Below are 27,319 nucleotides of genomic sequence, written 5' to 3' on the forward strand. Positions count from 1 at the left end.
ACACGGCAGTTCAACAGCCTGAGCAGAAGAGGACTCACAGCGTGTAGATAAAAACGATAATAAATGAATATTATATTACATTTCTGCCAACAGATCCTCCTTATTTTACACACTGGGCCTTTAAGACTTTATGAGGATCTGAGGATACACTGTTTAACATGAACATAACCCTAACCTGAAGATATTAACAAGATTTTTGGACTTACCAGGTCTCCAACATGCTGCTGTGCTTTTTCCAACTCGTTATCCTGGGAAGCTGTCAGGGGTAACAACCACCAAGACCTCCTGTCCTTTTTGGTTTACATTTTATTTGACAAGACAATGATCTGTAAAACATGTACAATAGGTTTCCCAAAAAGCATACAAAATGATAATCGACCCGTGATAAACAAAATAAATGAAAGAAATCAATAAACACTCACAAAAATATGCTTACATCTCCAGTGTGTTTTCTTTTTTTTAAGCATTGCCATCATCAATGTCAAACCCATCCTGTGTTTGTGTTTCCCCTTTCATCATCCGTACTTCTGTCAGACAAGAAGTGTGAGAATTGAAAAGCTAAAAATAACATAAAGAAGGCACGTCTGGCTCCGTGATGAAAAGCGGTGATGACAATGGATGAACGTGAGAGAACGGAGATGGGGGGGGGTAGAAAAAAAAAAAAAGAGGGCAAACAGATTCAGACCGAACAGCGTTATCGCCGACATTCACAGCTTGTGTTTCTGGCATCGAACCCGTAACAGGGGGCAAAGCGGGGAGATGCAACAAAGCACCCACATCACAACCTTATTTTTGTTGACTCATGCTTTTGGGCAAATACAGTCTGTAAACCGAGTTAGAGCTAATATTTCTTTGCAATTTCCGTTTTAGGAGGCAGCTTCATGACTGTATTCCTGGTGGCATCAAGATTCTAATACAAGATATCTCCGAATGAAGCAGCTCTATTAAACGTAAGGCTCTGGGTATAACAGAATGATTCCCCAAATGAGACGGCAGAGCTGAAACTCAATACTGAATGCTTGCTGAGTCATTGGTCTCTGATATAATGGGTCCCAATGATTGTCTTTTTCCTTTTGCTCAATCTATCAACAGAAGCCCGCTGGCAAACACATTAAACACATTAATCCACAGAAAACTAAATATTCATTCATTTTAGGAAATTAATTTACAGACAATAAGGCAAAACCATCACATTTAATTCCCCTTTATGACAGTTTTTGTTCTGTGGCAGGGCTATTAAATACATTATACGTGATTGTCTGACACTGCAACACATAAGCATGTCATGGTGGTCCGACTAGCTTTTTTATCCCTGTAGGTCCATGCAGCATGCAGACATTCCCTTTAATCAAAATAAACATCTCAGACACAAAAAGCAGACATACAAAGGACATTTTTACACCATAAAAGGCCTTATTTTCCTGCATCTGCCCTGAATTTATACTGCAGAGTCATTCTTGTGAACATTATATATTGTAATCAAATATGGCGAATAAAATAACCAGTTTCAGTCAGTTACAATATCGTCACCCTGTTAAAATAATCGCCTTAACTCATTTTTTCAAGTTTTTCAGGAAACACAAAAAACTTCACCAAAAGTGTAACACACTTGACATAGGCCATTATCTTAAAGGGGTAGAATCACATGATCTGATCAACTGAGGATGTAGGCGATTTTACCATAGGTGGCCGGCGTCATGAGGAGACGATTTAGGCAAAAAATTTTGACAAAAAATGACTTAGGCGATTATTTTAACAGTGTGACGATATGATAAATCCAATTAAATTGGTAAAACAGAGTTGTGACTTAATTTTTTACTATTTTCTTTTCAGGATGGATCAAATGTGTATAGCAGTATTTCAGTTAGCATGCAGCAAAACACGGTACTTCTATAACAACTGAAAATATATAAACCAAAAAATAAAAGCCTCTCCAGCAAAGATAGTGATAAATATTAACATATGATTGTCATACGTCAGAAAAACAAAAATATTGCATTTGGTGCCGACCTCGCAGAAAGTGAAAGCTGTGATGAGATGAGATGTTTTCTTGTCGAAATCTTTTAGTCCTCCAACCTTTCCTTCCTGTTATCTTATTATTATATCAGTCTGGTTTTATTTTTCCATTCACGTGTCTCTCCTCCTGTCCAAGTCTGAAGTATATATCCACCACCTGACTATGTGCTTCTGTGGGTGATTTTAACTGGGGCGGTCAGCGTCGTCCGACGGCAACGTTATAACTCAGGCAGATTTGTGTGCCTCGAGGTCTAAAGCAAGGACTCAAGATTAGAGAGGAAAGATTGCATCTCTGTGTGTATTGCACTCTGTGGCTGTGAGAAATGACAATTCCATGCTGACTGCATTTTCGGATCAGCGCTAAAGACAAAAACAGGCAGCCCGCCGAGCTGTCACACGACAGGAAAAAAAAAAATCCCGCTCTCTCAACTTAAATTGGACTTGTGCTCATGGTGTGCGTGACTGTGACAGATGCACTGAGACGGCGATAAAAAACAGCTTCCTTTTTTGACATTCAAAAGTGTTTTTACAAATGAAGATTATTCCGCAAACAGCCTTGGGAAAGTGTTTCAACAAGCCACCGATCATGCCATGCAGAGTAATATGAACAAGGAGTAAAATCCACACCATTTCATTTTTTTTTATATATTCAAATAAACATTTTAGTATTAAGTGACAACCTCAATGTACCCGTGAAAAGTAAAATAGTAATATACACTTTTTTTTTTAATCGCTCAATTTGACATTTAACAAACTTCCATCCCCTGTACAGAGGCACTGATACACCTACACTTGTTTATTTTTTTTATGTGTACACATTTCACCAACAATATATTATCAATACTATTTACACTGTTTGTTAATCATTTGGTACCATCTGACATCTATGAAGACCAATTTTTGATTCAGCCAGGCATAGTTGTTGTTAACTTGTTTTTTTGTTGGTTTTTTTTGCTTTCAAGTCGACTATCAGCTAAAATGCAAAAAGCACATGTTCGACATAATGTAAAATGTCCAGCACATATCAGAGTGTGTGACCATTTTAATCTGTTAAAATGGCTTTAATGGCAGTATTTTTCTAGTATATGCTGAGCATTTTCACACTGAAATACATTCCTTATAATGTTTTTAACAACCTTAATAGCATGATTCATTAGAGGAGGACTGAATACAAACATTGGTGTTTGTGTGTTTTTGTGTGTGTGTGTGTGTGTGTGTGTGTGTGTGTGCTTGCACATGTAAGAACCCTGTGGTGTGTGTGCTTCGCTGTAAACCGAGTTTCCTTTCCCCTCATCACACAGCCTTACCAACTCTTGCAATTAACGACTGCAAATATGAATCGTGGAATCTTAATCATGTAATGTTGCCAGGTTACTGAGCTTCAAAGCAATGCCACTTCCTCTCCGTCAGTGCTAACGAGCAGCTCGGCGCTCTGACGGTTGCTGCGGTCCAGAGGAGGCCCTTTGACAACATAATAAAGTGGAATGTTTCTTTATTGGACTGCAGTCTGGGCAAGAGTGGGGAAGGCTGTTTTTTATTTTTTTATTAGAGTTATTGTAAGAGTCGATAAATAACTGAAATACTTTCAAACATCTCGGGTGATTAATTGAAGCTGCCTGGGGAGCCAGATGATCAGACTTTGGAATTCCTGGGACCAAATTCAGCTGTATGTAATTCAAACCCAACCAACCGTGGAAGAAGAGCACTCTGAAAGGATTTCAAAGATAGTAATTTCACTTTCTTTTCTTTAGTACAAGGCCTGATGTTTCATCCTTACTTAGAGGGCAAAAGATGTTCAAATCACTTTCCACGGCTGTAAACAGAAGAGACTGGCAGCTTCACATATAACAATAATTTTGCAATGGGGACATTGTATGTTCATGGCACAAAATGTTGCATATAATATTTCACTGAATCCACTGGAAATGCTGTTGTCTTGCGATTTTTTTGGTGGAAATTTAGATTTGCAAGCGTCACACAGGCAGAGTGCTGTGTGTTAATTAGCTGAAGGGAGTGTTCCAGTTCACCTACATTGCAACACCTCTCGACCATGTAATTAACATATTGTAAAAGCCCGCCTCATCATATGCGCTACACATATGATTTCAATGGCTATCTGGCCTGTAAGATAGATGAACTACTGTTTGTGTATCTTAAACTGCTTTGGAAACTTTGATATTTTGTACTTAAAATGAGCTTTTCTTTAGCGGATATTTGAAATATAATGATTTTTAAAAAAGAAAAGGAAGAAAAGTTTGTTACCCTTTGTAACATCCCTGTTCCTTTGTAGTCACAAGTGGCAAAACATGTAACCCTTAACATCCCCAAATGTGCCTTAAGAAGAAAATAAACTGAAATGCAAAACGCCACTGTATATAGGTTAAAACTTAAAAACTTTAAAGTTTCATATTGGATTTCTAGTGTGCTCGGCTTTGCTTTCCATGCAAATTAAGGTGACCTGGAACTTGCCCATACGCCCGTGATGTGATAATATGGCTGCCATGGCTACACATACATGGCGGGAGACACAAAGCTCTCGCCGCGAGAGATGTTGGCAGCTGGTGGCTCACGATTGGATGAATCCAAATCGTTGCTGTGGTGACCGTCGGCAGGGTGGTCTTTGAGTTCGTTGATGTTGCTGTATTTGGCCGAGTCGTCCAGGACTGGGGGGGCTCCACCGTTCAGGGCTCCAGTGGTCTCATCATCCAGGTTCTGCAAGATTCAACGGATGTCAGACATGTTTATGCAGAATACGAAATATGAAACTACATGAAGACTTACATGATTATGAAAACTCTGGGATATCAAGGACTAAAGACTTTAACATTTAAGTAAAACTTACACAATACAATTTTAGACAGTTATAGTAATTATATACAGCAAACTATTAATGTCATTTGATTGATTGGTACAAAGTGGAAACACCGTGACGTCCCTACAACACAGTGTGCAGCTATCCAAACATATCTGAAGCCCACTGTGCCTGAAAGTGGCTCATGAGCAAAAACACGTTTTTTTGGTTGCGTGTGTTAGTTACCGTGACAGGCTCTCCCCCTGTGGGCTCGTAGTAAACCTCTCCCGGGCTGAGAGGTGCTGTCTCTGTGGCCGTGGGAGGCTCTGATGGCTTGTTCAGCTACATGCACAGAAACCACATCAACACAGGGAAGAGAACAAAACAGAAAACAAGGCAATATAATACAGTGCAACAATGCATAAAAACAAGTTCTGTTAATGATAACAGAGCTGTAGACTTGAGTCATACAGAGAAACTATGAAGCCTTTTAAAGAAAAAATAACACTTTCGCTTACAAATATGCAGCTGAATTCATAAACAATATGAGACATTTCCAGTACACCATCGTCACTACAGCGTTAAAAATGGCCCAAACTGTCCATCACAATTTACAGCTCCAGTTTCCTTCAAATAAAGAGGTAGCTTACCTTCGTAGCTAACTTGTTGCTCATTTTTCGTATCTTTAGCAATGTTTCTTGCTTTGGTGAGTAACTTGTTATTATAACAACAATAACATATGAAAATACAACCCAATTTGTAATAATAAGGATTTTTATAACCATTACCTTCAGGAACTTTAAGAGGATAACAGAGCTGTACTTTGGACTTGGACACGGGTGGCAAAAGTTCACACATTCTTTACTCAAGTACAGCCACTTAAATGTACTCAAAGTATAAAAGTAAAAATGCTTTCTTTGTTTCTGTGAAGGACATTTCAGGCTGCTTTTGTGCAAAGCTAACTGAAACTTAAAACAGGGCTGAGTCCCCCTCTCGTTTTGTCTTGTAATGTCTACTGTGCTTGATACTGGTCTTGAAGATTGGCGTGCAATAATGCGAAGGAAAAGAAATCGTAAATTCCCCTCAAGTGCATTACAAGTTAATGAGTCTGTTTTGAAACAACTACAAACTGCAGATATTTGTGTAAAGATGTAGGGAGTAGAAGTAAAAGGTTGTACAATAACAACAGTATATGGACTTAGCTACCTCCCACCCATGGACTTTAAAACTCTACAAATTTGAGAATTGACGGTCCATGGATTTGATTTGACTTTAGACTTAAGGGCAAAAACATTCAAGTGTTTTCATTTATAAGCCTAAGCATTTCTCTTTGAAATAAACTAATTTGCAGTTGAAGTCCACATGAAACAACACTAATAATAGAGATATCTACATAACTTAGTAATATATAAACATAATATCTGGGTTACATTGAATTCAAGGGACTTGTTCTCAGCTTTATAAAAACTTGTGACTTGATGAAAACTTGCCCTCAAAGACTAGAGGTTTGGCTTTATTTTCATCACAGGCCCCAGATGGTGCTTTCTAGGCACCATCTAATAAACTTTCACTGCTGAACCCTGTGAACCCCATTTCACTGGGCATTTACACATCTTTTATACGTCTAATCAACATAAAATTGCAGAGCTTTAGTCTCATTACATAATATGGTACAAGCACAACAAAATGTGATAGAATGATGGAATAAAATCAGTGGAGAGGGAAGGAGGAGGAGGAGGAGGAGGAGGAGGAGGAGGAGGGAAGCGCTCTAATGGAGCTCTTTACTAACCAAGCTAATTATTTCGACACATAAGCCAACTCAGATCTCCAATCAATAGCCATTAGCCCCATTATGACTACCCAAATGGACTGTGTGTGTGTATTTGCCTGTGTGTAGAATATAATCGCAGTGACAATAAAGATTGATTTGAAGCCATGTGGACCACTCACCATTTCTGTTGAGCTGCCTGCCTTCACAGGGGGAGGGGGTTTGTGCTTTGGGGGGCCCCTGATTGGAGAAAAGACAGAGATAATGTGGTATTGATTTCTGCTTCGTTAAGACGTCAGAGTTGTCCAACTGAGAGTGAGCAGACATAGAAAGTCTTGAAATGTTGAGCTCTAAAGACATCCCATTGTGTGGAAACCCCATCCAGAATCTATCAATAAATTTCTTCATTCAAAATTCAGCAATTTCCTTTGAAAAAAGAGAAACATTTTCAATAAAAGTGGTGAGTTTTGGGTGGTTTAAAGGTTTTTGCACTGGAAGTCGTGTTTTGTATTTGTACTGGCGGAGAAATCTCTATTGAGCATAAAGAATGAAAACACTTTTCCGTCCCCTCAACAATCGTTGAAACGGTTCTAGTTGAGCTGCAGACCTTGTATGAAACGTGGTATATCACACTTCACATCAGCTCTGGGATCTGTAAAAGCCTTGTTAATACTTTGCTCACTGTGGAGAGAAAAGCATCATAAGAAGCTGACAGATACAGTTGCACACAATACACCACATATTGCAGGTTCAACACTTTATTATTATACTAATAATATATTATTATTGGAAAACTGCCTATTTAACACATTCAACAGACACAACACACCTATATTCATATATGTCTACCTGACAAATGTAAGGACTCTAATCAAAATGTGCGGTTCTTTTCTCTCCCTGTTTTAAAAGGTGTGATAAAGGCAACATACAGGTGTTGGGTTTTTTTTTCATCTTGTAGCTTATATGCTGGAATCAGCTTCCTGCAGAGGGGTGTAAGAGCATTTCAGACAAAACCTACTATACAGTCTCCTACATCTGAGGTCTAATAAGCTAAAAGAGGCTAAAAGCTCTGTAGAGCTGCAGAGTTCCAAGAAAATTCTCAGTGACACTTTTGAAGTTAATGGATAAGTCTGGAAATTTGTCCCATTAAATCCATTTTAAACAAATAAGCAGGTGTTTAATAATAATAGTTTCCTTACTGAGATTTACATTTTAAAGGTCCAGTGGATAACATTTAGGAGGATCTATTGGCAGAAATAGAATATTCATAGGTATGTTTTCATTAGTGTATAATCACCTGAAAATAAGAATCGTTTTGTTTTATTTACTTTAGAATGAGACAGTTTTATCTACAGATGCTGCGGTTCGCCTTCCGTCAGGTCCTCCATGTTGAACCATTAAGTTTCCACAGAACCCCAGAATGGACAATGCAAACACTGGGTCTAGATAGGGCTGTTTGCATTTTTCATGCATTTTGCAGCCACCGTAGTTTCTCCTTTGTACTTGGAAAGGGGGGTGAAGCGAGTGAGTTGCAGTCTGCAACTACACTGCTAGATGCCACTAAATCCTACACAATGGACCTTTAAAATTAGCATTTAGCATCTGTCAATTTGAGTTTAATGTACACCTCAAATTTTAGTGCTCATGGGTTTGAATCGTAAATCTCCTAGTGACAGATTCTTACATTACAATGACTTTCTCCTCTGTCCTATTTCTCTCTAGACCCGGTCCACACTATATGCACACTATCTACGCTATGTAGGGCCCCGAACTACCACTCACATCAAAGCCGGTGTCAATGTTTACAACTTTTATGAGAGGATGAATGGGCTATCCGTCAGAAAAAGAGGGGAAAAAACACCATGAGAGTGAACTGCGGGAACAGGAATCAGATGTACTAGTGTTTCTTCAACTTTGATGTCAGTAAATAACAGATATGTGCAGCTGATGTGCAGCTTGCAGTGAATCTCTCTCCACTCTGTCTCTCACTAACAGCTGGACAGTGCAGCTCTCTATCTGTCTGTGTCTTCCAGCTGTTCTGTGACTTTGTTCCTAACAAAAGTGAGCGTGTAATACAACTATTTATTATGTCTAATAAACGTCAACAGGCAGTGTAAAAAATAACTGCACTGTGCTGCGTTCACTTGTGCGTCAACGAAATGCAACTCGTGTCTTCCAGCAGCGATATATGGGCGTGATGGCTCTCCATGCACAAGTTTTTAATTTTTATTATTTTCCACATTTGTATTTTATATTCCCTTAATACTCTACGGAAAATATTCTATTGAATAAATGTTTGTTTATACCTCATTCTGTTCTGCATAGATCTACTAATTCTTAGACTGACTAATGAAGCAAACAGAATTTTTTAGGATGAAGAATTGTAGTGGGAGCACTGGGATGTCAGGTGTGACTGTGTGGCAAATAGTTTACATGGTTTACAGGTCAGGTTGGAGGGCCCCCTAGCAGAATATTGCTTAGGGTCCCAGGGAGGACAGGACCAGCTCTGTTTCTCTCACTGTAGCTCACACAGCATGCTGTATCTTCAAATGGAAACTAGAACAGTTGACACACGGGGAACCAGATGTAGTGATGCTCATCAAATAAAACACAGGTCAGGGATCATTTTATGACATATTATGAGACTTACTTACGAATCATTCATTGGCCATTTATATAGTACATACTGTATATGCTTTGACCATGAACTTTGCAATCATCATCTCTTGTAATTGTCATGAGGTCCATGTTAATTCGCTGTTGTATCACAATAAGTGCTGCACATTAGAGCAGCAGCAACATACAATAAGTACGAATCTAATTAACCTCCCGACACTATAGGCAAGAAACACTATTTGTTTATTTATACGCTTGTTGTTCCACAAGAAATCTCTGTTACCAAAATCCCCTCTTCAGCTGGAATCAAAGGGAAGGTTTAATAAATTCCTATGTAGCTGGAGGGTTGAATGTAGGGGGTGCAGAGCACCGAGCATTTTGGGAGTAAAATCTCCGGGCGGCTTCACGCCAAAAACTTCAGGTCAGGATTTGTGACCGAGGTACCTCTGCTGGATCCCCTTGTGACATGTAATGAGTTTTAATGAGCCTTAGTGCCAGAGGGGGAGATAAATTTTGCTCAGCAGGTTAAATAAACACTGAAGTAGATGGTAATGAAGACTTACTCTCCGTCTTCCTGGCGCTTGCGGATAAATAAGATGATGCCAATGATGATGCCGATGACGACGAGGGTGCCAAGGATGCCGCCGATAACGGCACCTGTCGATGGGCCTGGAGTGATTTGTCTCTTCTCTTCTTAACGGGTGAAAGACACACAGAAGAGAAAACAGAGAGAGAAGAGATAGAATTTTATTACCAATTCATTTAAATATCATGTGACTGCTGCTAGCACTTTAATGTTGCTCACTTGCAATATTTGTATTTTTTATATGTTTTGCTTCTAAAATCTGTGTGAGAGAAAATAGTCTGTGGCTGCGTTAGTCAGCAGTATTTCATTATTAACTGTAGCTGAGCACAACATGTAAAACACACACACACACACACACACACACACACACACACAAAAAAAGACAGTTTGGTTTTAATGGGATATGGAGTATTAATAATTTAAAGGGATATGTGCAAAATAAATCCTCACAAGAAATCCCCAGAGGAGTATAATGTAGAAGCAGGTAATCAAAAGTCAAGTTTCTGTTCAATGTCAGCGGTGTATGTGTTGTTATTGTGTAACATTGAGGCATAGTCACATACGCATAAAGAATTTAGTATGAGTTCTTGTAAAATGAAAGCAGCTCAAAGCTCTCGGCTGTACACTCACACTCATGAATGCCATAAATCTTTGTGATGCAGCTTCACATCAGCTGAGTCTCACGCTGACCTCGACATCTCCTTTCAATTAAGAGCCTGTTTATGATTTCCGGAGGGCGCTGAGGCATCTAAATTGACTGTAAAAGCCTCTCATTACAGTAGTGCTTTTATTTAAAGGAAAAAAAGAGGAAAAAAGAGAAACAACACACTGACAGCAGCTGCACACAGCACACAACAACCACCACGGATGGTTCTGCACAATCATCAACTATAACAGGGATTTTGGAGGAAACAACAAAGTGACGGTTGAATGATTTTCACAGGTTGTTTGGTCCCCTTTTTTGTTTATGGAATTGTATTTCATCACTACCACTGAAGTAAAAGCACTCCACACACAGCGTTTGATACAGAGATGATAAAGGGATAATTACCTCTACGATTTTCCACCAATTTAGCTTTACTAGCTGATTTGTATGAGTATTTACCAAAAAATGAAACCAATTTGCTGCCGCTGCAATAAAAAGACTGTACTGTTATCGCTGTACATACAGTAAATTGAGTCTCCCTTTAAATTACAGCTCTGGAAACTCATCAAGCTGCAGTTGTCTTCATTTAAAAACACATTTGCATTAATCAGGAACACTTTCTTTTTCTTCACTGTTACAAAGAAAGTTTTTTTTTTCATCTGCCAAAAGTGATATCATCCTCATCATTTACTGCCTTTATTCTCAGGCCAAAGAACCACTAGCCTGGAGGGGCCGGAAGAAGAAACATCTGCATACAAAAAATGACGGAAAAACAAAGCCACTGAAGCTCACGATTGCCCCAAATCAATCTGCCACAGAAACAGTGAGGACTGTGGATTGTAAGTGAGACACTAATTGGCTTTTCAGTGTTTCAAGTGTAATTTTGATTCTTTGAGCTTCAAAAATGAAATTCAAATGCCGATATATAAATACATAAAACTACGTGCATAGCCAGGTACTACAGAGAAAATAAGTAGGATAATTGCTGTTTGACTTTAAGTGTCAGATTGTGTCTCAGATCACATTAAGATAGGCTGCATTTACTTCTTCTTGCCAGCAGGTGGCGTTCTTTCCCAAGCTTACACTGTCTACAAGGAGAGAAAATCATAGATAGATAGATAGATAGATAGATAGATAGATAGATAGATAGATAGATAGATAGATAGATAGATAGATAGATAGATAGATAGATAGATAGATGAGGTGAACATGCAGAATTGCTCAGGGATGCTCAGTAAGGCCGGCTTTGCATATTCATGTGTGGGTCCACTGGGATAGGACTGACAACTGTGTGTGCGTGTGTATGTGTGTTTGTGAGAGAGAGTGTGTGAGTTTAGTTACCACGTCTGCCACAGTGGTCACAGACAGAAGAGGGAGCAAGTGCCGATTATGTATGATCACAAACACACAGGGAGGAGAGGGAGGAGAATTAGACAGGAAAGGAGAGAGGGAAATTAAAACAAAGGAGAGATGAGGAAGGGAGAGAGGATGGAGACAGGGAGGTCGGAGAGAAGGATGAGGTAGGGAAGAAGGGGAGGGAGGATGGGGGATGATGCTGTATAGGTGGGGAGAGAAATTAGTCGGAATACACAATGATGGCAGATGGAGGGAGGAGAGGGACAAACGGAGAATGACACCAGCCTTTCCTCAAAGCTGGACATGCTGTGAAGTACAACACACACACACACACACACACACACACACACACACACACACACACACAGATGCATGTGAACTGAAGCAATCCCTTCCTCTCTCCTTGTGTGTGAACATGTGTGTGTGAGTGTGTGTCAAAAGCTCACTTGATGTGAGCTGTAGTGTTATCAGAGTTTACTCTGGCGATGTTTTTCATTGATATTCGTGGTCGATAACCAACTGCCTTTTCAATAAACAATGAGTTGCGGTGCTGCATGACAAATGACACACAGGCGACATGAGAGGGGTGGGAGGCGGGATTTGCTGCAGGCAACAGAAACCTGATTGGTTAAAGAATGGGGGTGAAAAGTAGGAAGGAGAAGATGGAGATGGATTAGAGAGTTTCTCTGAAGGCAGATGCAAAACTGGTGTTAATAATCTCTCAGAGACAACTCTCACACCTTTCCTCCTCAGTACATCCCTGAACAAGCAGAGAGCAGCAGCTACTATCCGCATCAAACACACCTGTTCTTCACACCGCAGGCCAACCAGAGGTGTTAAACTGCATATTGCAACAATAAGTGCGCTTCCATCCACCTGTGTCTATGAACTGAGGCAGACAAAAAAAAGCCAGAATGCCAGAAATTTGAATAAATGGCTAAATAGAGGTGTTAATAAGTTGGGTTATTGATTAGAAAAAGATGTTATATTTTTTCTAATAAGTAATTTGCAGGAGCAATTTCTACTTTTTTGACAGTCCTATCATGGCTCCCCTCCACCAGGAAGCCCCCAAAAGTAAATAAATTAAAGGGCAGCAAATGCTGGACAGTATGTGTGGACACAGGACACCAAACTATTGAGTGAGCACCAAATAAACCCAAGCTGTTATCCCTCTGCAAGTCAAGATTACACAGTGTACAAGATCAAAATATGAAAGCAGAAAATTTTCACAGAGCAGGAGCCTGATTTTGTGGGTGCTCCCTTTGCAATATGCTTTCAGGATTTTGTTTGGTTGTTTTGTAAGATTTTAAGTGCTTGAGGCGGTGAGAGGCTCTCACCAGCAGGTTTCAAAAGCATACAGCCTTATTTGAGCCTTAGGTAAATGAAAAATATGATGGAACACACTGGGAAGCAGCCCTCTCGAGGTTGAGGGGATGATGCTTCACTTCCAAGTTCACTCTGGTCTTGGTCAGAGTTTGCATGCAAGAGATACAAAATCTGCCAAAATGTATGCAACCAACGGGAGCCATGTTGCTCTCTCAAAGACAGCTACACCACTCTTCTTGCTTACTCAAGATGCTGATGACAGCCATGATTCTGTTATCGCTCCCTCATAAGAACCTACTCTGCACGTACAAATCTGTGAAATAAACACTGTCAAATCTGACTAATTACTGCTCAAACCTGTTGTATTCCCTCAGTGGTTCTGACATTAATTTAACCTAATGTCAGAGAAGTGGCAAAGTATCCGAAGGAAGTGTGACGTGTGGAGGTTGGGGCGGTGGATGGCTGTGGTTGGCACACATCTTTTAACCTTTATTAACCGTAACCACAATCTTTACCAAACCATAAGCACACCGTAGTTACCATGTGCAGATAGTGCTGGCTTTAAATAAAACACAAAACTATTAATTTTCCAGGTGTCCAGGCTATTAAAGTTTGTTACACTTTTAGATGGAAGCTTTCAGTTCAGACTGGAAGTTCAGAATGACAAACGCCAAACAAGCAAATATTGTTTTCATCCATATATCCATGAACTGCAGGAGGGACCACATGATTCTCCATCTGTCTACAGAAAGTGTTCAAACCTCCCATATGGAGGTTGCGTTAGCGGTGAGTCAACCCATCCACTCACACTTACGGTCTGTTCCAAGTTCACCTCATCCACATCTTCTGTTGCGCGCACAAAAACCTTAGAGAACTTTCACTTTCACGTTCATTCACCTTCATCCATTAGAGTCCATCTTTATGTAACAAGCAGCTCAATTTCCTTGTCAGCGAGCCAGTGCTGCTTCCTGCTGGAGATGTGAAATATTTATATGAATTATCAAACATTTATACTGTTAAATCAATAGCCCGGGCTTCATACTGTAGAATTGCTTTTTAGATGTAAAAATGAGTGGGTGGGAATTCGCTGGCATACACAGGCACACTACAGCAGACCTTCACTCCTACTTAGCTCTATCTGTTTCTGTCCATTTCTCACTCCATCGCCTGGTAGCAAAACACCCCAAATCTGCAGATATAATGCTATTATCTAAGTGACACTCAAGTGGTGAGAAATTGCTACTGAATCACATGCAATTTAAGTGAAATTGAAACAACAATCCCTGTCTAAAGCGCTCCATTGCTCTCTTATCAAACGCTCCAGTGTGTGGGATGTATTACTGTATTAGCCATCAGAGAAACACATTGTGCCCAAGGCCTGCACTTAACTATCTCTCCGTGATACACAACATGGATAAAAAAAACACACATTTCGTAAAAAAAAACCCAACAACAACAAAAAAACCCACTCACAGATTCCTGCACCACAGCAACACAAAGTACTCTACTAAAAGGCTGCTTGTAAGGTTCACGTATTTAAGCTTATTGTTGTTATTCCCATGGCAGCCATTACTGTTTTATATCACATGTCACAGAGTGTAAAACATAAACCTTGAAGAATCAGCAGAGCACATTACACGAGTCTGCACAATGTGTAATGGTGACCTCCTGTATTTAAACACTGTGACTTGGTGACCAGGACGGACTTGTGTGAATGTATGTATAGGGGTATCACCTACTGAGGGGGCACCACATAGTCTAACTTCTGGCGTTTATCTGTGATCAGACAGTTGAGGGTCTCTCGTGGAAGGTGTAGATGAAACATTCAATATTAACAACAATGGTGTATTGATAGATTGTTGGATTATGTTTGGGGCACATCAACAATCTTCTTGGTGCTGCTTGTGTGCATGAGTGCAATTATCACCTTGTTCAGTTCAGAGAATTCACACAATGAACACTTGTTGTTTATCACTAAAAAACGGTTCTGTGTTTTAATGTGGTTAACAGAGAATACTAAAAAGAAACTATTTCTGTTTGGGAAATCTCTCAAAAAAAGCAGATTCATGATGCATTTATTTCACATCATGAAACACTGCTTGCCTCTACATGATACATTATCTGACTGTAACAATAATTAGTGTTATCGATATCAGTCATCCTCACATGGCATTACTTGGTACTGGATAGTGGTGCGATACCAGACAATGGCTACACCTAGCAATTGTCTTGAGATTTCGAGTAGTTGCTTAAAAAGTGAACAGCCAACTTATTTAAAGGACTCGTCTTATCTGAATAAATGCTTCTCTGTCATAGTGAAACAAACTGGAGAATATAGCGCATCTCTCTGTAACACAGAGAGAGCTTTTTAAAACTTTATATGATATTGCAGTCTACACAGTGCAAGCACAAAACTTCCACATGTCAACGCCCTTTGGATTGGTTCTGCTATGCAGGGTTTTTTAAAACTCCCTGATTGTTTCCACCCAGTTTTAGCAATGAAAGTTGAGAAAAAGTGCTCAGCCTGTATTGAGCGAAGCGTTTAGAGACTGACTTGTGAGTCGAGGTATTGGCAGCTATGTGAACGGTCAGGTCTAGTACTTTTTGCTGCTGCTAATACTACAGCTACTTTGCAGTCTTGCAAATCTCACAGAAACCTGCAATAAAGAACCAGATAAGTCATTTAGAAAATGGTGGGGACACAGTGGACTGTAATCATAAGAGTGAGCACTGAAATGATGATGGAGGGAACTGAAGACTGGTGCTGCTGTGCACCCATCCATGAAATGCCATTTTGAGAAGTGAGCATTTTTAAACTTACGGCTGATTGAATGGCTGCCTAGGACTTTTTAAGGTTGTGTTACCCAAATGTTTTCGACAAAAAATATCTCAAGCCCTCCACGAGCTTAAAAAGAAGTTTTGCTACAAACCACTGTGGCTACGTGCCTGAAATGTAACATGACATGACATGAGACTGTAATGTAATATGACTGGATCTGAATGAATGTTTCAGATTCAGCTGCTGAAATTTGCTGCCACACAAACAACAAACACACAACAATTCATGTGCATTCAGCCTGTTTCTCTCCCAGAATGCCATGCTCAGGTACAGTTAGTCATTTTATAAATAGCAGCTTCAGTGTTGGAGGGAAGGTGGGAAGCAGAGGGGAAGACGAGAAAAGAATGTGAGGATTTGAGAATCGGTGGAGAACAGAAAAGAGAGGAAAGAGTGAGAAAAACCAAAGCAAGACAGGAAGGACGGAAAGAAAGAAGAGGAGTGTGAAGGTGTAGCACTGAAGGAGGGGCGTAAACTAAGCAGGGTTGGGGTTCAAGGAGAAGGGAGGGATGAAAAGCGATAAACGAGGGAGGGAAGGTGGCAGGGAAGGATGGATAAAGGGGGTGATAGGAGTGTTAGATGGCCTGCGGAAAAGGGGAGGAGATTTTAAAGGTCTAAACACTCCCGAGGGAGCCCATGAGTGACATTGGAACAACAACTGCCTCTCTTTATCTCTCTCGGCCTCTCACAATCCTTCTTTCACCTCCTCTCCTTTTCTTCTCAATTTTATGTTCTGATTTATCCCTTTCTATAGAACTGTCCTGATATTTTTCACTCTCCCATCGTCCTCATTTGCTGCGTGAAAACTACTTCCTCTCTCTTTTGTCTGTCATTCCTCTCTTGTTCGTCCTTCAGCTCTTCATCAGACTGCTGCAACCTGTACTTCTGTACGCCTCCAGTTAAGACTCTCTCAATCACTTTGTTTTTTCTTCCTTTTCACAGCCTCTCTGTCGCCCTATATTGCAGTCGGTTGCTCACTTGCTCTCTGCTGCCGTGCCAACATGAAAAATGCCCCTGTTGCTTTGTCCTTCCTTTTAAAAAAAAAAAAAAACACCTATTTTTCCCACCATCCACCCCACCCCACCCAACCCTCCTTCCAACTCTGACTCACAAACAGCAACATTAGTGCGCCCTCTCGCATTTACCGACTCTGAAAAGACAAATTGACTCGCAGACATTCACAAACACACACACACACACACACACACAGAAAACACAAATACATAAATACAGCAAGCGGTATGCGGCCACCAAGTGCTAAAAAGACCACTAAAATTATGAGAGCACAGAAATTACTGCAATCAGTGGGCAATTATGATGAATAAAAAAGGAATGATTATAATCTTAGAGGCTAAAAGCTTCTTTATTCCTTTCAGAAAGGCACTCCAGAAAAGAGGTATGAGAGCTGGAGAGAAAGAGATAGTAGAGAGGAGAAGAGACAGAAAAAGGTGAGTGGGAAAGAAAATAGAATGAGAGCCGTATGAAGATCAGCATAATTGAATAGTGTGTTGCACATTAAAGCTGATTTTATGTAAAACTACAGCTGTTTAACATTGCAAAACCTCTTCACTGTACGGGTCCCCTGCAGTGAAAATCTTAGTTTTGAAGGTTAAACATGCAATGAAAGTCAATAAACTGGATAAATTGCATGAAAAAGATCAATCTTTCAAGCGGATGCATTTTCATTTAGTCTCCATGTCAACAATTCTGGCCAAATAAGATGTTTTACTTATACACCTTCAAATCAACCATCTCCATCCATATATCTACAATTATATATGTTACATCTACTGGCAGCTACTTCTTAAAGGCTGAAAATAAGAGTGTGTGAGAGATATTTCCTTCTGCACTGTATCAGTCTCTAGTGGGGCTGCAACAGTGAACAGTGTCTGGCTTTGTTCTGTTAATTTAGATCTTGCAGCTTTACAGTTTTTTTTTGCGAATTCAGTTTAGGTGCTTGTTTTGTGTCTCTCATGATGTGTCTGACATAATCTTAGGAGAAAATATCTACAGTAAACCACTCTATCACAGTTTGAAACAACCACTGGTGATACCAAAAGTGTTTTAGGGTCCATTCTTCAGTCTGTAGACAGTTTTCCTTTTCTCTGTGGGGGACATGAAGTTGCATCAAGCGCAGCCACAATACAAAGGAGTTTTATAACAGAAATTGTTTTAATGATCTAAAACATCAATAGTAAATGTCAGGATTCTGGTATCAGTCCCTTGCTAAAGCTGCATTGATCGACCTACAGACAAAGTCTACAGGGACGACTGAAGATATTCTGTGTAACTGTGTACAAGTGCGTTAGAGAGTGTTGAATTTTTCTTTTAATATTTGAAGAGCAATTATAAAACAAAAGAAAATGGGCGAGAAGGAAGGATGAGGACCAGAAATTATTTACCAATTGAGGACGCATTGGATGATGACTTGGCTGACGAGAACAAGTGGGACAGCGGAAGAGTCATAAATAAATCAAAGCAGCTCCATCACTGTGCACTCAGTGTAATTAGCCTTCTGAGACTAGACAAGAGCCACCCAACCCACAGCTTTTTGGTTACAGTACGTGGAGGTTTTGAGCAGCTTGCAGAGAAACAAAACACACGCAAAAACACACACACATGATGTGCACCTAATAGAGGAAGCAGGTCTGATGGCATCTTTAAAGTCCCATTGCACAGTGCAGCTCACACACACAAGCTGAAGCGCAGCGTGACCTTTTTGAATAAATCTGCCTATCAGTGCTCTCTGTGTTTGTGTGACAGATATCTTTGGATATGCAACACTTCACATCCTTATCTGAAGCCAGAGATCCCCTTTCATTTTCAGACAGCTCGGTGTGTGTGAGCTTTTTTTCCTGTCCTTTCTCCCCATATGTCTCTACCCACTTAACAGATTAAAGAACACACAAATGCACACTAATTCACACACACACACACACACACACACACACACACACACACACACACACACACACACACACACACACACACACACACACACACACACACACACACACACACACACACACAAACACACACACAATCTCATACACATGCAGACACATTCTGTTGCTTGCTTCCCCAAATAGCATTGAGGGTAGAGGGGGGTGGGAGGAGTGAAATGGCATTGCTCTCTAAATGATCCAGAGCAAATGAGTTTATCTCAGAGACAGACAGCCCCCAAACCATTCAGGATCAAACTAGGTCATACTCAGAGAGAGAGAGAGAGGGAGGGAGAGAGAGAGAGAGAGGGAGAGACGGACTAGAGGAGAAAAGAGGGAGAAAACACAGATGAGGAAGGAAAAAAAAACGGCGGCATGAAGAGGAAGAGAAGAAAAAGGAGAAAGAAAAGAGCGACCCTGGCTGAACTGATCTTCTCTCTTCTCTCTCTGGTCCTGCTGCATCTTCTCCTCTTAGTGTAAACACAGTGAAGCTGACATTTCGAGATGTCCCCTCTCTTAAAAGAGCTGTCACCTACCTAGTCAAATTACATCAAATCACTTAGAGGAGGCGAGGGAAGGGAGCAAAGCAAGGTGCATCAAAGGAGGGGGGATTTTTTCAGCAGGACCAAGAACTGAGGACGTGCTTAGAGTGGAGAGGAAAATCTGCTGTTTAAACCTGCAACGGTGTGAACTGTTTCTTTCAGATGGCGCTTCAGTAGTTTAAAGGGATTAGACCACCGTGTGAGTACAGCACAGTATCATCTACTTGTGCTGGGAAAAATATATTTGAATACATTTTAAGTGATACAACATACTTTCATGGCTAGGTTAACATGCAAGGGTTCCCCAGGGGCAACGATGAGCTGTTGCCCTAACCCTCTTGCCCCAACCACTCTCACTGCACACACTAGAATACACATGGCGCCTTAATTATATTTTGCCAAGAACCCAAGAGACCAACCAGTACTCCTGTGTTAGGGCTGTGTGCCAGTGAGTCTGTTGTTATTCAACTGAATGCAATACATTTTAAACACAATATCGACTGAAATAATAAGTGCCTTAAAACTAGATTTTCTCCAAGCAATATTCTGGCCCTTCTACAAGAGATCAGATCAAGTAGGATCCATCTTAAAATAAATTATCCCATAACATAAAATGATTATCCAACTCTGCAGTTTCCCTCAGCTCTACAGAGCATCTCATTGTCTTTCAGCTCATTGTTTTGGTTGCAGCACGCAGCTGCCAACAGAGCAGTTAAAGTGATCACAAACTAACTGATTCACAGTGCAGTTAACCTATAGGGGCTTTTGGGATCCCTGAGGGTCTGTGGCCCCGACACAGTTAATAACATTGCTTGGTTGGTAATCCAGCCGCGCACACTTTAAATGTAAAATCTTAGTCCAAAAGATACCATGACCGTAGTGCACATTCTTAAAATGTCTCTTTATGTGTTATGTTATATGTCATGTTATTTATAAATGCATTTTGTTTCTAATTTATATGTTTGTTTTTAGAGTGCAATGTATCAAAAGAATGAAAAAAAGGAAATTATGGATCACCCAAAGTCAGTCACCTTTTCCACAACCAGAATTAAGTTTCTGTCAAAGATATTAAACATTCTTCTTCCAACTTACTTTTTAATCTGTGGATGTGTTGAAGGCTGAACAAGCAGCTCTAGGTCATGTCAATGATATCTTAAAGTTTTAATAGATTTTAAGGTGAGAGTTGGAGAGTATTGATGGAAAGAAAAGAGAGCGAGGGCACAAAAGTACAAAGCTGCATGCATCTAAAGAAATCTGAATTAAAGATATTGAATTTCAGCCTTAGCTATTGAAAAGCTGCATTATTATTGTATTATCATCAGCCAACTCGCCCAGATATTGATGGATTCATCTATTGCAGAGGGTTTAAACATGTTAAAGGCTTATTATTTTCATTATTTTCATTTTTTGTTATAACTGGTGTGCATTTTCAATCTGATTCTGTATTTCTACAACCCAGTTAGTTCATTTTAAAGATCAATTTTCACACCTACAGCACCTGTACTGTACCCCAGGCAGTCTGAGGAAGGGATATCTCTAGATTTCCTCTTTCATTTCCTCTACTTTTTTCACTTATGTCTCTAGCATGTTTTCTTTGTTTTATGAGAGAGCTCAGGCTATAGGTCAGGAACTATGGGTGTTATGAGCCTGTAAAAACCCAGTGAGACATTGTATCTGATATTGGGGTATACAGACTTGAAAGAATGAGTATGAATCAAAGTAAAAAAGAAAATAGATTAAACAAAAATCAGGATCAAAATCTGAAAAACTACTCTAAGAACTTTTGTTGAACCATTTATTGTTTATATTACTTTAGATGTAATTGTCTTACTTTCTATCTGTAGAATCACTCTCTGAACTGTTCCTCCTGCAGAGCTCAATCTTGATTACTGCAAAATTTGGCGAGCAGCTGTTGCTGTATACCAAACAATTTTTAGATGCGAAAATCTGTGGATTTTTCAATCAAACTTTAAAATCCTTCATGGACTACCTGCAATTTCAAGCGACTATACAATTAATATTTTTATCATAACAATGACAACGTAAAATAATCTGCAGCTACCCTCGGCTTTACAGACATTTATAGTGAGTTTCAGTTCAATGTTTAGCTGTCCGACCCACAGACTTTGTTTTAGTTCAGTCTCACCACTGCCATTGCGTCGCAGGCAGCTGTTTCTTTCAGTGGAAAGACTCAACAAACTGTACACTACCTGCCCATCACCAAACAGCAGACCGACAAAGTTAGCAACTAGCTGGTGAACACAGTGGAGCATTTACAAGCTAAAGAGCCACATATTTGGAGTTGGTAAAGATAAAAACTGAGTTAAAATATGAATATGTATATTTAGCAAGAATTATAAAAGCTAATAACTTCTATATCCACTTGCTGACTGTAAAGAAGGCATTCTTCAGAGCAACTTACACAAGGCATTTTATGCACATCATTTGGTAACCATGGTAACACATATGGACAGTACCTCGTCACTCGGATTTTCCCTGGTCAATCAGAATGTGAAAAACAGCAGTGTGTCTTACTCCATTTATTTTATCAGTTCCTCATTAAAAAACTGAGTAAAACCAGTGAAACATACTAAACCCACATGAACTATCCCCCGTAATATTATTGTACGCCATGCCTCTTTTTACTTGGTTGTCGTAATTCACAAAATTAGGTTGAATGGCAGTTTCTTCACGAGCACTAAGTGACATCGGAGAAGTTATGTAAAACATCAGGTTCAGTAAAGTTCTGCATTACTTGCTGTCAGTCAGTGAAATGTGATTTCCCAACGTGGGTCCATGTAGAAGTGATGGTTTCAGTTGCCAAAACTGTTCAATAAATTAGTTACGGCTAAGTCCATATAACTTTTCCTCTAAACCAGTCTCTAAATTACCATTTTCTTCTACCAGAAGAATCATTTCATATTTCTTGATATGAAAATATTTTATATTATCACTTGAAAATAAGTTTTAGCTTCTGTATTTTTAGTGGCCCAGACTGAATAATTCCATGCCATCTCCATGTCAAGCTGATAATGATGACATCAGACTGAATGTCTAACTTCTGTTTGCCAACTCCACATTCATCCACTCCCCTTTTAACCCTGGCACGAGTGAGAAAGAACTCCGGAGTCAATTTGGCACTCAATACCGGCTGGCTGAGCAGCACAGTTAAGAGGTTAAGCTACTCGGGTAATACCTCCACAAAAATGGGAGAATGCAAAAGTGGGTTGTAATATCTGAAGGACTTGGGGTGCGCTCTATTTCAGCGTCGGCAGAAAGTTGGAATGGCCTCGAGAGTGGAGGAGAGATCAGTTATATCAAGTGCTCCCCGGGTTATTTCAAGCGTTTGGAATATATTCAAGTGCTATTTTGCCCAGGTCTGAAGCCAAGGGAGCACTTTTAATATTCAACCTACTTCACCGCTCGGTTCACTCATTCCTACACATATACACACACACACACACACACACACACACACACACACACACACACACACACACACACACACACACACACACACACACACACACCACATGTCACTTCAAGCCACTTCAAACACACTTCACGCTACAACTTCAAGTCCCGCAGGCCCAAATCGGGGTCATGTTCTCCTGACAACCAATCATCACGCCCCAGAGTGTGAGGATGTGACTGTGTGTGTGTGTGTGTGACTCCCTATCACTGGGACTCAGATCATGTTTATATGCATCTGTGTGTGTGCAAGAAAAGGAGAGAGAGAGAGAGAGAAAAAAAAGAGAGCCAATCATTGACAGCCAATCATCCGTCATTCAGACAGCTATTTGGACACCTGGGTGCCCCGGCAGTGCCATGGCAACAGCAGCTGTCTGTTACCAGGTAACTGTGCATAAGCAATGAGCTGAGGGTGTAGGCAAGAGCAGAAAGGTATTGTGGGAGGCGCAGAGGTCAAGAGAGGTGTGCTGACACACAGGAGAGGGTGGAAGGTCATCATGCAGACAGGTGGCATGTGGAGGTCTGAAGATTCAAATGCATCTGCGCACAATAGAGACACACGCAGACCCACACACATGCACACACACACACACACACACACACACACACACACACACACACACACACACACACACACACACACATACATAAAAAGAATGCATAAACATGCAGCAACCAACCTTAAAGCCTACAAAACACGCAGATTAATACAGAGGCCCGTGCATAAATGAGGACAAAACACACACAATGGGAGCAGGAGAGACTCTGCAGCAGTTAAAATAATACACACACACACACACACACACTTATATAATTACATAAACAAAATAAAAATACACTCACAACAACAGGAACAACCATAAAACAAACACATTGGTACAAATACACACACTAACAGTTAATATACTGTATACAACCAATATGGCACTCACACACACACACACACACACACACACACACACACACACACACACACACACACACACACACACACACACACACTCTGACTAATCTTCTAGCCCTTTTTAGTCTGTCGCATTTAAACTGTCTAGGGACTGGGTATTACACTGATGGCTGCCACATAGTGTGTGTGTGTGTGTGTGTGTGTGTGTGTGTGTGTGTGTGTGTGTGTGTGTGTGTGTGTGTGTGTGTGTGTGTGTGTGTGTGTGTGTGTGTGTTTGTGTTAGTGTGTGTGAGTGATAGAGAAGGAAGGCAAAATGGACAGACAGAGAGAAATACAGTCTGTATTTGTGTGTGTAAGTTAGAATCAGACTTTAGTAGCAGGAAGACATGTTATGATGCCAAAGCAGTCATGCTATTAAAAACTTAGGGTGTTTCAGTGAACACTTGCATGCCAGTTATGATCAGTTCAGGTCAGATCATTATGATGGTTTTGGAGTATGGTTATGTTTTGCATTTATAAACATCATATCCTTTATGCACTGTAAGGTAGGCCTGCTTGGTATTGACACATTCACCTTGAGAGGCATAATAATATAGATTTAGTTATTTATATCTTTTCTCATTTACTTATCTAATGATCAAGGGCCTTTAAGACGGTATAAGTACAAATACAGACTGCAAAAGTTAATACATTATAGAACACTAAAGAACGTTTGAGACCAAATTATGTGTGCTGTCTTGAGTTCCCCTTTGCTAATAGAAAATGTGCTGGAGTTTCCTTCTATTTTTGAGATATGTGGTTTTGTTCTACTTACCTACTAAAAATAAAATAAAGGAAGGTGGTTGAGAGCAGTGCAGCTTCTATCCAATGTTAAATAAATTCAAACTGAAACAGTATTTTCATCGTAAGTGGAAGCTGTTAAATAATATATTCCTGACGTTTGTGTTAATGTGTGCTGACAGTGTTTTATTTGTATAAGTGTGTGTTAATAAGCCTTAATATGTGTGTGAAAGAGAAAGAGTTTGTCACTGAGTGTTAGACAGGTGTGTGTGTGTGTTTGTCTAGTGTGTAGTACAGTGTGTTTTTCAGCTGTCTCTCCTTGTGAATGATGGTTTACACCTCTCTGTGTGCGTGTGTGTGTGTGTGCTTATTTATTGTGTATTTGTGGCATTTCTGTCTTCATGAGTAAAGTTTGTGTTTGTGTCTTTATGTGTGTGTCGGTGGTTTAAGTAAGTGAGTGTGTGTGTGTTAGCTCCACTCACTGTGACACTGTTCTCTGCTCGCGGGGAACCGTATGCTTCCTGCCATCCACTGCCACACCGAATCACTCACACACGTACTCACACACAAACACAAAGCCCAAGGCCCCCGTGGCCTCCCTGTCCTTGGAACCCTATCGGTCATCTGTCCCCTCGCTGCTGACCTACACACATACACACTGCGTCTGTCTCACACACAGACAGACACAAACACACAAAACAAATTCATGCGTGCATACAACAACAAGGTGAATAAACCCACAGCCACAATCCAAAAATAGTACACATCATAATATCATGCACAGATACACACACACACACACACACACACACACACACACACACACACACACACACACACACACACACACACACACAATGCACACAAAGGCCACAGAGATAAACAGAAAAATTGAAAAGGGACAGAAACAATGTGTGCACAAACATCAACACACAGGGGACACATACAGATAAACACACATACACACAGCAGCCTATTGTATTCCAGATTGCATCCATATAAGCCTTAATACAGAGAAGTACACCACCTCAACCTCTGTAAGATGCTTATACTTATGAGCTACTATTAATGAATATAAAATTGATAGTAGACACAAAATCATCCATGATATGCAGAGCGAGGACTGTCAAAGTTTGTAGGACTGCAGGTGGAAACCAATTCTCATTAGATGTGAATTAGCCTATTATAACTATTTACTTCACTTTACTCTTTAATAATAATGTCCGCCCCTTTGAAAAGATGACTGAGGAGAATGATACATGATTTTTTAGGGGGAGAGCGGCGGCAAACATATTCTCATTGGCACAATGCAGTAACAATAATGACTGTTAAAGCTCAATAAAGGTTCAGAAAAGCCACAGATGTTTCTGACAAAAAGGCAAATTCTTCATGCTGTTCAGAAAGACAGTGATGGATGTGTGTTTGACGGTGCCTGGTTTGGTTGCTTGCAGCTACAAGTAATACATTTAAAAAGACAGTATGTTGAATGGATTGTAAACGGTTACCATTATATTTGTGATCACATGGTGGACCGCACTTAGACAAACCATGATGTCCCAAACAATTTCTTACTCATATAGTGTATCATATGAAATACTTGTTTCTGACACATGTCCACTAAACTCACTGGATTAATGTATAATCTATATTATATACAATATATATAATTTGTATAATCGGACATCTAATTAACTAACAACAACAACCAAAAAGGGACAGCCAATCATTAATAAATTTAATTTAAAATGTCTGATGTTTGCGTGAACGGTAGGACTTTAAAAGACTTGAAAAATAATCTAAGCCAAGGTAGAGCTGGGGGTCTGAGTCCGATTGACAGCTGCAGGGAAGAGGAGTTGACTGGTGACCAAAACTGAACCAAAAATAAAGTGATGTGGAGAAGTCTCAGGTAACACACAGTGACAGTGAGTGATAATGCTAGCATTTCTGTATGGAGAGAGAGAGTGCTACATAACTTTGTCTCCGCTGCAGTGACAGTTTTAATAATATCATGTAGCAGAATGCAGCTCTATTCTCCCTGCTTGAGACAGAGAGCAGTCAGTAAATTTGTCTTCTCTCATCAGGATTTTAAAACTTCATCAACCTTGTGAACCTCTCCTGCTTAGTTAGATCGTGTCTGGCAAACCAAATAACTCAGAAACAATATTTTATGGTATTTAAAACAGAACACCAACATTAAAATTAGTTTTATGTTTAAATTAATGACTGATATTTTTAATTGAATTTAATATTTGAATACATATGGCACAGGACAAAAGTATGAAACCCTCCGAGTTTATATGTTCTATGATTATAACGGGTCCCTTAATTAACAATCCCTCGATCATCCCTTGTTTGTTGGCTTATTTAACAAACACCTCATTATAGAAAAGGTTGCCAACCTGTATATATATTATTATAGTATATTATATGAAAATTATATGAAATTCTTAATTTTGTGTTTCACCTCTGTTCTAAATCAGTCCATAAGGTATAACTTAAAGGACCATGGTGTTGGATTTAGTAGCATCTAGCGGTGAAGCTGCAGATTGCAATCATCGGAATAAAGCTCAGCCTCCCAAGAATGAAGGGGAAACTACGGTGGCAGCTAAACTCGAGACACACACAAACAAATGCCCTATCCAGAACCAGTGTTTGGTTTGTCTGCTCAGGGCTCCGGTAGAAACATGGCAATTTAACATGATGTTGTCTGTAGAAGAGGACCTATTCCCTTTGTAGATA

At 39.9% G+C, this 27,319-nt stretch overlaps 1 protein-coding gene across 2 annotated transcripts in view; it reads right to left on the reverse strand.

The window, feature by feature from the left end:
• Positions 1 to 291: 291 nt before the first annotated feature.
• Positions 292 to 27,319, reverse strand: part of pvrl2l (PVR cell adhesion molecule related 2 like) — a 270,405-nt gene continuing 243,377 nt past the window's right edge. Inside the window, exons 7-10 of one of the 2 annotated variants that reach the window (XM_051391173.1) lie at positions 9,755 to 9,881; positions 6,758 to 6,815; positions 5,054 to 5,149; positions 292 to 4,728 (exon numbers count right to left, since the gene is read on the reverse strand). In XM_051391173.1, coding sequence (XP_051247133.1) covers positions 4,522 to 4,728; positions 5,054 to 5,149; positions 6,758 to 6,815; positions 9,755 to 9,881 — 488 coding nt within the window. In that variant the 3' untranslated portion in view covers positions 292 to 4,521. Of the gene's footprint in view, positions 4,729 to 5,053; positions 5,150 to 6,757; positions 6,816 to 9,754; positions 9,885 to 27,319 lie in introns of both variants that reach the window. The other variant, XM_051391172.1, reaches the window with a different exon arrangement.

This window comes from Dicentrarchus labrax, unplaced genomic scaffold, assembly GCF_905237075.1.
Source record: "Dicentrarchus labrax unplaced genomic scaffold, dlabrax2021, whole genome shotgun sequence".
Lineage (NCBI taxonomy): Eukaryota > Metazoa > Chordata > Actinopteri > Moronidae > Dicentrarchus > Dicentrarchus labrax.